The sequence below is a fragment of the Colletotrichum phormii genome (genome assembly GCF_030913505.1).
Source record: "Colletotrichum phormii strain CBS 102054 chromosome Unknown BDP81scaffold_1, whole genome shotgun sequence".
Lineage (NCBI taxonomy): Eukaryota > Fungi > Ascomycota > Sordariomycetes > Glomerellales > Glomerellaceae > Colletotrichum > Colletotrichum phormii.
Window position 1 is genome coordinate 3,984,380 of NW_026851443.1, and position 11,422 is coordinate 3,995,801.

At 53.1% G+C, this 11,422-nt stretch overlaps 3 protein-coding genes across 3 annotated transcripts; 2 read left to right on the forward strand and 1 right to left on the reverse strand.

Moving 5' to 3' along the window:
* Positions 1-1,815: 1,815 nt before the first annotated feature.
* BDP81DRAFT_389083 (P-loop containing nucleoside triphosphate hydrolase protein) lies at positions 1,816-3,158 on the forward strand (the record flags this gene model as incomplete). Its single annotated transcript, XM_060587216.1, has 3 exons — positions 1,816-1,822; positions 2,081-2,524; positions 2,587-3,158. The coding sequence occupies 3 exons, from the start codon at positions 1,816-1,818 to the stop codon at positions 3,156-3,158; spliced, it is 1,023 nt and encodes a 340-aa protein (XP_060452316.1).
* Positions 3,159-5,057: 1,899 nt separating this feature from the next.
* Positions 5,058-6,133, reverse strand: BDP81DRAFT_18971 (uncharacterized protein). The gene has a single exon (XM_060582390.1). It carries the CDS (start codon positions 5,738-5,740, stop codon positions 5,180-5,182), a length of 561 nt encoding a protein of 186 aa, XP_060452317.1. The 5' UTR covers positions 5,741-6,133; the 3' UTR covers positions 5,058-5,179.
* Positions 6,134-9,559: 3,426 nt separating this feature from the next.
* On the forward strand, positions 9,560-11,026 carry BDP81DRAFT_456944 (GDSL-like Lipase/Acylhydrolase; the record flags this gene model as incomplete). The annotated part of the gene is made up of 4 exons (XM_060593227.1): positions 9,560-9,765; positions 9,817-10,349; positions 10,464-10,642; positions 10,694-11,026. The coding sequence occupies 4 exons, from the start codon at positions 9,560-9,562 to the stop codon at positions 11,024-11,026; spliced, it is 1,251 nt and encodes a 416-aa protein (XP_060452318.1).
* Between the last annotated feature and the right edge of the window lie 396 nt (positions 11,027-11,422).

Sequence of the window (11,422 nt, forward strand, 5' to 3'; positions counted from 1 at the left end):
GTCATGCTTTGCCCAATTTTCTTCCTCCACCCAACACACCTTTTCCCCCTTCCGCCTGCATTGATGAAAGCTTTCACAAACGGTAACGGGACCATCGGTTCTGCGGTTCCGCAAGGAACCCTCCTCTCGATGGCAAGACCAGCACCAAAGAACAGAGATCTGAGCAGGCACCCATCTGGATTCCCCAGCATGGATGTTATCGCTGCGTTTTCTGTAACAGCTGACGCCAGTTCCTCGAAATCCTGTGCCGCAATGACGACAATTTACAGTACCTAGAAGCATTTCCTCTCTGTGCGTCATGGTAGGCACTCTTTCTGGGGTGCTTGCCGTGTTTGTCTTGGAGAGTTCTTGCTCGTGACAGGACATAATATAGTTTTCAATCGGAGCTGGCCGGTACGTTGACAACATCCTCGACACCTCGATACCAGAGAGATGAAGAGCTAACGTCGGTTGCAGATTTCGAGAACTGCCAGCCTAGCGGCCTACGCAGCAACACGATATAGAATTGCCCGGTGATGACCATAGTCCAAATAAGCCAAAGTTGCAGACAGCACGAGGGTTACATCCGTCGGCCGTTGTCCGTGAGAACATGAGAGAGCTAATCTGAGGGCAATTCTTCGTCGTCGAGGTGAGTGGTATTTCAGCATGTCGAGTACGGATCGGGCTCAGGGGCATCTCTCTCCGTTACCTCTCACTTGTAAATATTGTTTTCTAGAAGGAACAGGGTCTCTTAGACGCTCAATTATGTCATCTCTCAAGATGGCGGGCTTCTCTTGTATCTTCAGCCTGCGATTAGGCAAACACCCCGGCAACCTTGTACTATTTCTTCAAATAAACAAGCCATGACCGCCTGCCTTTCCCTCAACACTTCGTAAGACCTTGGAAATCTTCGAGATGATTCTCATCTTACACTCAACTACCTAGAACCGGATTACTTAACCATTTCTAATCACTAGAATCAAAAAAACAAAAAAGAGTTCATTCCCCCGGTGGCGGACGGGGGCTACATCTCTGGGTGCACATGCAGGGATTCGAACCTGTAGCCTAGCGTAGGCTCAGCCAGTTGAGTAGGCTCGCCCGTAACCATCCCGCCAAACGGCAGTTTGACCTGACCTCACAGGCCTGTGAGGTGCCTGCTGCCGTTGGTGACAGGAATGGACTTGAGGGGGGGTATAAGGGCTTCGTCGTGGCAATGTGAGGAAGGTTCGGCCGTGGCGTATTCCCAAAAGAGTGAGGTGAATATTCGGGTCACTCGCCCTCCCCACGTCACCTGCAGGCACCTTGATAATTACTATCGCGTGCTCTCGCTTGATGAATCAACAGCCCTGCCGGTTGTCCAAAGCGATATCTGCCTCTACACCTTTTGCGACCCGTGCTATGGTCCTGTTTCTGAGATCTTTGGGCGTGGTCCCTTTCCGCGCCGTGCCTGCCTTCAACTGCTGTGGACGCAGGCCATCGACGCAGATGCCAGGATGCTAAACGCCTGGGACAAGGACGCTTAAGCGGTTGACGAAGGGAGATGGACGGCAGACCGCACCGAGCCAAGATTTATTGTCGAGAGGAGTGCGCTGTCAGGATCTGGAGACGTGTCGTGGCGTAAAGTGAGGGATGAGTTCGATCTGGAGAGTATGTTTGCCGGGCTGTGGCAACGTGAGAAGATGCTTGGTCGCGAGTGTTGGAGGAGATCGAGGTTGAGAGAACTTCCGCTATGGACGTTTAACGTATTCCATCCAGACACGGTCAGCGGTCATGTACTTGAGCTCTGAAAACGACAGATCCTAGATTTTGAGAAAAGCGCCAGGTAAACATCGCATCATGGCCTGTTGGTTGAGGTACCTACCTATGCGGCGATATCAGACCGAACCGCGACGCATATAATCGGGTAAATGTAAGCACCGAATTACACAGAATACAACGGGAAACTTATTCGTCGCATCATCTTCTGTATCGGTGTACCGGGCAGGGACAGGACAAGATCAATGGCCTAGAAATGGTTACACGAGCGAACTGGTCCCGATAAGACGCATCTTCCCAATCGGGGCGAATACGGCTCGCGCAAGCACGAAATCCTTCGTACAAGTCCGCTCCTACATTGCCGCCCTCATCCCCCCGTCCTTCCTCGCCCTCTACCTCTTACAAAAGTACTACCTCCGCACCTCCCGCCAGCTCCGCCACATCGACCTCGAAGCCAAGTCCCCGCTCTTCACCCACTTCTCCGAGGTCTTGGCGGGACTATCCACCATCCGCGCCTTTACCTGGTCCCGCGCCATGCTCCGCGAGAACCACGCGCTGCTCGACGCCTCCCAGCGGCCGTATTACCTCTTCTTCTGCGTCCAGCGCTGGCTCAACGTCGTGCTGGACCTTTTTATTGCGGGTATGGCTGTCGTTCTCGTGGGGTTTGCGCTGTATTTTACGAATGCTACGACAATGGGCGCCATTGGTCTCGCCATGGTGAATATCATCAACTTTAATCAGACGCTGGGTGATTTCATTGAGATGTGGACCATGTTGGAGACGAGTCTTGGTGCGATCGCGAGGTTGAAGTACTTTGTGCGGTATACCCCGCGCGAGGACCGTGATGGCGAGACGGACGAGATGCCGCCGGCGAGATCGCCTCCCATTCCCTCCTAACCCTCCCCCGCTCCGCCATCCGCACATCCCTCACCACACTCCCACAGGATCCCGTCCTCCTGCCAGGTACAGTCCGCGAGAACCTCGATCCCGGAGGCCACACGCCCGACGCCGACCTAATCTCCGCCTTGCGCAAGATGAAAGTCTGGGAACCCATTGAAGCGCGAGGCAGCGGCGGCGGTCTGGACACGGAAATGTCCGCGACGGGGCTAAGTGCGGGACAGAAGCAGCTGTTTTGCCTTGCTAGAGCGGTGTTAAGGAAGCGGTCGGGGGGTATTGTTTTGCTTGACGAGGCGACGAGTAATTTTGACCATGCTACTGATGAAGAAGTTAGGAAGGTGTTGGATGAGGAGTTTGGGGAGGCGGGTGTCACCGTTGTTGAGGTTGCGCATCGGTTGGAGGCTATTGTTGGGTATGATGTCGTCGTCGTGATGTATGAGGGTTGGGTGGTGGAGGTTGGCAAGCCGCGGGAGTTGTTGGGTCGGGCATCGCGGTTTCGGAGTCTTTGGGATAGTCGGGGAGCTTGAAAGCGGTGGGCGTGACCGTCAAGTACATCTTCAATGGAGAGTCCTCTCTATAGAAGCATGAAGTCAAATAACGTGAAGATGTCGAAACACGCCGACGAATCTTAACCCCTTCTAGTATTGTTCCAGAGCCGTGTTATTGACCACACCAGCCAATCCATATCTTAAAATTAAGACCAGAAGACAAAAGCCACGCAAGGCTGTTTATCAATCGGAAACTAGGCAGCTAAGTAGTGCAAGGTGCTCAGGCGAGGGAAGAGATTTCTCGTGCTCGTGAGATTCGACATGAGTGCCTTCATCATCGACCTGCCTCAATCTACAAGTATCCAGCAAGATAAAGACCACTAATACAAGCAGCCTAACCCATGGGTAAAAAGAAGCCAATACGACGTCAACAGTATTGAGCGCGGAAACCCTCGTCGATCCATGTCGTCAGCTTTTCGTTGTCGAGCTTGCTAACTTGCACCGCAACATGTATACAGCCACGTTTCCATGGCGTCTGAGGCTTTACGAGGCATCCAGTTCCGCCATGAACCTGCCCGGCCAACATAGGAATTACCTACGAATGGGAGGGGGGTTACAGTCGATGTTGTCAAAAATCTGCAAAGGCGAATCTTCATGCGCCAGATCTGATAGTGGTTTCGTCTGCGGCGTGAACTAAAGCGGCTGAAGAATTAATCAAGGGAGTGCGTATTACTTTGGTATACATCTACTGCTGTACGTAGTACAATCATGTTTTTTTCTTTTTGGACCATAGGTAGATAATTCTCTTTCTGCCTCTCAAAGACTGAGGGCATTGGGAACATGGTATACTAAGTGAAAGATAGGTAGCACCACTTAAGCCTAGAGCGCACCACCCCGTGTGCCAACTCCCTCGCGCTTCCCTCCTTTCCCCCTTCTCCAGTCCCTCACCTGACGTTGTACCTATGCCACGGAGACGGGGACGTCGCCGACAAAGCGGAAAAGCATCAAGGGGCTGGGCTCTAGGGTGACATACTCCCAGTATGACGAATGGCCTCGCGAGGATATCCAAGGTTGAAACGGCGCCAGCGGGGAAAGAGACAAGAGGAATGAAAAGCGCCAAGTTCACTGGGAGACCGGGCTCTTACGGACGGGCGGTCGCCCAACATGCGTGCCTAAAGTAGTTCGCAGTTGCGATCGAGAGTTGCCTCATTTCCGGGGGCTTTTGAAACAAGAGTGTGTGTGCCTGGCCCCTGGCTAAGCGCCCCAGTCTGTCTGTGCCGTGGAAAGTGCCCTTTGGGTGAAAGTGTATCCGTATTATGAACTCGTAGCGGAAATTACTATACTTTTTGGTACATTTGAAATTGGCAAACGACGATGGTCGTCCCGTAGATGGATGAAGTAAATATCTGTCGTGCTCAGGCCAAGAATTCATAAACTAAATTAATAAAAAAAAGAGACATAAATCGTAACCTCGAGAAATAACTCGAATATGCCAACAAGATCCATGTACCTAGATCAGTACAATGCCGTGAGGCGTAGCTTTGGGTTTTCCGTACACAGTAGAAAATATGGGTATTTTGAGCTCGAGAAGATTGCGCAACGCCTCCCGATGGCAGCCAAACAGGCAGTCGTGAAGCACCGAAGCAATCCCCGCTGTTTTAACAAGAGAGAAATCGAAGAAATCAAACGCCTTGAAATAAGACCACCGAGCCGTGAGGCTTTTCCATCTTGTCCAGCCGCGAGGCTCTCCGTCTTAGGACCGCCAATGGCCGCTAGTTCGCACGACCAGATAATAGAGAGCTGCTCTTCGTCATGACTCGTAAATTGAATACCGTGGTGCTGTATGTTCCCGCCGGGGTAAAACGTTTTCGAGCCAACCCTTGAGCCTTGTGATATCCTGTCGCGGTCGTGTGACTGATGTATTCTACTCCACCACAATTTTGAGACACTCTCTGCTGCCTTCCTTCAACATTTGTTTGTATACGCTTTTAGTGGTGTTTTTCGAGCCTAGGAAGGACTCCCCCGAGGCGCTTTTGTCTTGTTGTGCGTATAAAAATCGTTCAGTGTCGGTGTCGACGAGAACTCTCGTGCCCATGCCGGTGACTATGCGAGTGGCCATGCCGGTGAGAATGGTGTCCTTCTCTATGCCGGGAAGATGAGCCACTCCGTTCCAATTCACGCTCCATCTCTTCAACTCGTGATCTGTACCCTCGTACAATCTCTTTGATATGCCTTATTCGGTCGAAGTCGAGTTCCAACTCGTCAAGTTGCCGGAGAAGCTCGTGATACCGCTGGATCTCGGCGTCAGCACCCTCAATTAGATTGCCAGCTCGGTCAAATTGGGCCATGGTGAACATCTGGCTTTGTTCGCTGAGGTAGAGGATCTGTTGTTCGATCTGGTTCATGACCCGGTCAAAGTATCGCCCTAGAGCTGCCAATGAGGTGCTGTCCAGCAGCAGCAGTCCTTGGCTTGACGCGCGACTTGCTGCCCGTGACGAATTCGAACCGCCTCCTCCTGTTCCTTGGCCCAGTGCCGCTTGTCCTTGACGCAACAGCTGTATCTCTTCATAGCTCAACCCCAGTTGCGTGTCCGGCACTGCATTGACTTGGGTGGTCGACATGGCTCGGTGCAGCGCACCGTGCGCAGCTGGACGAAAGCAAGGCTTGCGGTTGAGGTTGTTGCGCGTTGGGGTTGTCTGTGTTCGATGGTGGATGATTGCCGTACGGCACTACGGCGGCGGCGGCGGCGACAAGTTTCGGGGTATTGTCCCTGTCGGAGGTGGGGTTCGAGGGAGAGGAGGGGTTTGACGACAGTCGGGGGCGAAGGTGAGAGGTGCAGCTGCGGTTGCGAGCGCGACGAATAGCATGAGCTGTGGCTCGGAGCCGGCAAGTGATGTAGCCTTTGTTTGGGCGATGGTAACGCGCGCAAAGTCATGATATCGTAGCGCCAACGGAGATCATTGCTGTCAGATCGGGCTGCGAGCTCAGCGCGCGGGCGAATTGAGTTCGGACTGGCCAGGGACTGTTACGATGGCTGTAGCTTCCGTGATGTCGCAACGGGTAGGATGTATCGCTGTAAGGTTCAATACCATGGGATAAGATCGGATCGAAGGAGTGTCGTCGAAGTATTCGAATGGGCGGGAGAAGGCTGAGCCAGGTGGTGTACAGAAGGAAAGGGGAGGTGAAGGAGAAAGAGAGAGATACAGTGTTCGAAGTTGGGGATTTTTTTGGTGATACACAACCGGTGAGTCCGCACCCTCCACCGCCGCGATGCCTTGCTAGTCGCTGCTACCCGCACAGGTCTCGGTTTTGGGTCACCCAGGCTCAGACCCAGGCCAGGTCTCGGCCGCTTTGACTTGTTGGGGAAAAGAGCGAAAAGGCGCCGTCGCAAAGGGCACGCGAACGGATGGTCCCTGGTGACGGAACACAGCTTCTTGTGCAGAGAGATTTGATGTATCCAGAGCGAGCGTGGGAAGCGGTTTCTTTTTCCCCTGCACAATGGGGGAAAGCTCGGTATCAGCTGATGGTCGATCTCTGGGGCGCCGCAGCAGCTAGCAGCAGCGACAATGCAGGAAGCAATGCTCTGGAGGTCGCAAAAAGCAATCTTGGCGGGAGGTGGCTGCAAGGCTAATAAGGGTAGGCAATCAATGGCTGATTCTGGCAAAGTAATGACGGGAATTGAGCCGGCAAGGAGTCTGTAGCCGAGGATTGTTGGTTGCCAGCCTTATTGTCAGTCTCTCGTTCCGTGCCAAAGTCCCCTTCGCGAATCGTGAGGTAAGGTAAGGTAAGTAGCGCACGCGGCAGACAGGAGCGGAGAGTAAGTGGTGTGTGGATGGACAGGAACAGTGTGGCATCCTTCGGTCGATATCGTTAATTCAAGACAAGCGCCGTGTTTCCGCCGTGGTGGTATTGCGAGATTATTGGCCTTCCTATTTGGACGGAGGGCTGCTGGGCTCGTGATGATGGATTCGGGAGGGTGTGATGGGTGTCGAAATCGCTATCTACTACCTCGGAGAAGCCCAAGACACCCACGGCTCGATGAACGCTATTGCTAGGGATGGTTCGAAAGATGGCAGGTAATTGAGGGGTTGACAGACAGGTGATGGTGATGGCGATGGCGATGGCGATGGCGATGCGACGAGCGGACGAAGGAAGGGGGACCGATGACGGATGGCACCAGACTTAAAGGCGAGACTCGAGAGCGAGACACAGGCCGCCAAGGAGGATGAGAGAGTGCTGAGTATGCTAGAGGTGGATGGTTTACTATTTGAGGGTCTCATCGAAAGATGAGTTGCAATGGAAGTCGACGAAGTTGTTGGATGGATGACCCCCTTACACCGGGAGATGCATGTGCACGGTCGACGGGGTACCTCGGTTCTGTGCCAATTCCTGTGGTGAAAGAAGTACCTGTCTTCCGTGGCTCGGTGTGACGATGATGCGCCGGACATCCAGGTTGTTTCCCAAAGTTTTGACCTTTACAAACGGCAGGTACCTCACGGCGCATTCTTCCTTCCGCGTCTGTTCACCAATTTGCTACTCCGTGAGGTATTCTTGATTCCATGACACTTCCTTGTTTCTAGATCCCTCCTCATCGCCGCAATTGCTTCGCTCCGGATGCCGTTTTCTGCTCTCCCCAAAATTGAGTTGCCCAGCTCACCGCGTTTTCTATTACTTTGCCCGCAACACGACCCCCGGCCGGCGCAACGAAGGTAGGCTCGGTCAACAAAGAAACATGGGCCTCAACGGAGCATCCGAACGACTGCAACTCAGCGGTCTGGCGTTTCGAAACCTTGGAACCATCGTCTACGCTGTCCAAAGGGATCTCTTCCTTTCCCGTGGGGATACCTGAGCGGTCAGTGCCTACCCTGGAGTCCGTCACACTGGGTTCGCTGCCGCAGGGATGATAGCTTTGAGCGATCCCCCCCGCCGGCATCCCGGGGAATGCGGCTTGGTACGAAGTACGGTTAGACGACACCGTGATTGACCCTCGCCCCGAGGCCCCCGGCCACGAAGGAACGGATACAACTTGGGCATTGGGACCGGCCGGACAGGTGACATTCCATCCCATCCGCATCCTATCTTGTTCTACCAACCTTCAGAGTTCGATAGGAGAGCCCAAGCCTCTTTTCCGTGCTTCCAACTTCTCGGCAGACCAAATATAACTCATGCTACCTCTCGGTTGCTACTAGCACCACTATCGTTCGTGCTGGTGTCGGCATGGTCTTTCTTTTCACCAAAGACACATGTCAAGCTTGACCGGATCAACCACCACATGGGAATACGTCACATCTCCATCGGCGCAGCCTAGACGAGCCGATGCACCAATACGATTGTGCGCCGAAGACGAGGAACAGGTGCTGCAGCTCCCGCGCTGTGGGATGCTGCAGAGACGTATGCACATCACATCACGCCTTGCATGAGGTATGGAACCCCCTTATCCAACACTTGACAGATCTATGCCTCAACCTCAATTGTCGTGAAACAGGTCGGCTCAAGTGTCTCCCCGATACGCAATGGGTTGCTCTCATGTGTCTGATGATAGTTTCAACGCAGGATAATAGTTCTCAAACGCCGTTTTCCGAGCTATCTATCTCTTTACGTTGTCGGGACTGTACAACCAAGCCGGAGCCGGGGTCGACTTCTTGTTGGCCATCGGCGTAACGCAGGTCAACGGTCAACAGTCTGACGGGATAATCGGCGCGGTCTAAACTAAACACCTACGGAATGTGTAACAACCTAGTCCCCGTATTTCGATACCCACAACGTCCCGACCTAACGGGCCGGAAAAGACAGCACCTTTCTCCGGATGCCGGGCCACAGCGGGCACCCCACACCGATAGATCCACATTTCATCACACCTCACTTTCACCAATCGGGCCCGCGGAGCTCCTCCCTCCGTGGAATACACCTACGGATACCCAACGTCTTTCCCCCATCGGTATCGCATATTCGGCCCAACGGGCACAAGATCGAGGGCTCCTCGCCTTCAGGACGGATTCGAATCTGAGAAGATGTCACAGATCAAAGAGCCAGCAGCCTCATATACATACACGTTGAGGTTGCTCATATGTTAAGAGAGTATCGCCTTACTGCATGCGCGAGGAGCAGTTGTGGAATGCAAGTCTTCATTTCACAATTATGGGCATCTGGAATATCGGGACAACATACGACCCGATTAGCCGGTATGCATTCTCCAAGCCAAAGGTGACTCTGGCCGGGGGAGTACTGTGTTTTCCGCTCATTTCGGCCCATCTCATACCGCACAAGCTTCTTAGTCCGTATCGTCATGAGGGGTCGGCACGACTACCCTCGTTCAAATTCATAGGCCACGGAGTAATATAAGAAGCTTATATCTCTCTGTTCATGATGTGTACACCCTTCTTGTTGGGCAATGTTCACCGGGCGTCTTTGTTAGGCAAGTGGCTGCTGAGAACACCGAAATGATGATGATACGCTCACTCTCAACGGTACTGGCTTGTATCTCTGCCGTCACCGCAACCATCTTGGAGAATGGCCGCCCAAGAGTAACGAGCTCCATAGATACGAAGGTGGACCCGACTCCTGGCGAGTTCAAGACATACGATGCCGATGCCGAAGAGATATCGTACAAAGGTCGATGGGATTCAAAGCAGATATCGTGGTGGGCGTAAGTGTACCCTAGGACTGTGGCAATCATTCATGAACTCAGGCTGCGTAGAGCCCCGGGCATTAAATTCGGCTTCACCGGTCAGACAGTCGCGGTCACATTCGGTAATCAGACTATCAGCAGTACTCTCGTCGCCTACAGAATCGCCGGTCTAGACTGGATGCACACCAACGTCACGGCGGGCGGCACTCACCAGTTCGTGAGCTCCGAAACTCCAGGCATCGAGCTAGCTGGTCCTGTCAGCCCAGTTACATTTGAAATGAGAGTGACAAACTGGGCTTATGGAGTCCAAATTGACAAGGTTCATGTGGCTTCTGGAGAACAGCTCGTCAAGATTCCCGATTATCCTCGTCGGGTAGAGTTTATTGGCGATAGCCTGTCAGCAGGCATGTATAATACTTACGAGGCGCTCGCGGGATTTGCTTACGGTGTCGGCGCGGGCCTGGGCGATACTGAGTATTCCATTACAGCCTATCCGGGCATATGCGTCGCCGACCAAGACTGTTGGGGCAACCCTCGAGGACAATCTCACCAATGGTTCTATGCATCGGACACAGGCGGACGGGCAAACGAGATATGGGGAGGTATGTGTACTCAGTTCGAAATAGGGAACCGGGCAAACATGGCCTTGTCAAATCAACCTTGGATCTCCGCTGGGCAAATCTTGGAAAGCATGATACTGACGGCAACCTGTGCAGATGAACCAGAGCCTTGGGACTTCTCCAGAAACCCTCCTGCCGACCTCGCTGTCATCAACCTCGGCACAAATGATGCGAATGCTGCAAACAATGTCACCAAAGCCACTTACGTTGAACACTACAAGAGACTCATCCAGGGCATTCACGGAAAGTGGCCCGAAGCTCAGGTCATAGTCATGGTAGGTCCAACTCTTCAGCCAGTATCTACAGCCCACTAAGTGCAGCAATAGCAAATGTGGCAAGGCTTTTTCCAGGATGGCAACACGTATGGCCAGAATACCGACCTTCGGGACGAAGTATACAGCGTTTACGAGTACTTTAACTCGGAAGAGTACCTAAGCAACCCGATAACTTGGGATGCTGTCACAAATACCACCGAGCAGACGGGCAAACCGGCAACACCCTTCGTGCACTTCTTCAACACCACAGGTATCCTCCAGCACAACGACATCGCGCCACAGTGGCATCCGACGGATGTCGGCCAGATCAAGGTCGCGAGCCACCTGATACAGTATATCACTCTGAAGCTCGGCTGGCCCCTGTATGCTACCGGACCCGAGTGAGTCTTCCATGCTTCGATCTTTCCTTTGCGGATTACACCTTCTCACGATATGCTTGCATTGCCCTCGGATCATGACGAGGAGGCAAACTGAAATCCTATATGCTAACCCCCCATCGACAGGGTGTATCATGAGACCCTGTACTGGAACGATCAGTCTAGCTATTAAGACGCCCCCGTAGAGACTGGAGGTTATACAAACGAGGACTCTAGAGATACAAAGTCATGGCACAGGCAGCCTCGGGCCAGACGGCACGCATGTCAAGAAACGCCACCTGTTGTTATAGTCTATAGTACACCTTGATATACCAGCAACTTTCCGAGTTGAAACGCCGCCACCGCAGCCAGGCGAGTCGAAACACGATGACCCGCCCGTCAAAGTGATGACAGTAGTTGACAT

Coding starts and splice junctions, on each gene's coding strand:
- BDP81DRAFT_18971 (XM_060582390.1), bottom strand. CDS start 5,740: ATGTCGACCACCCAAGTCAATGCAGTGCCGGACACGCAACTGGGGTTG.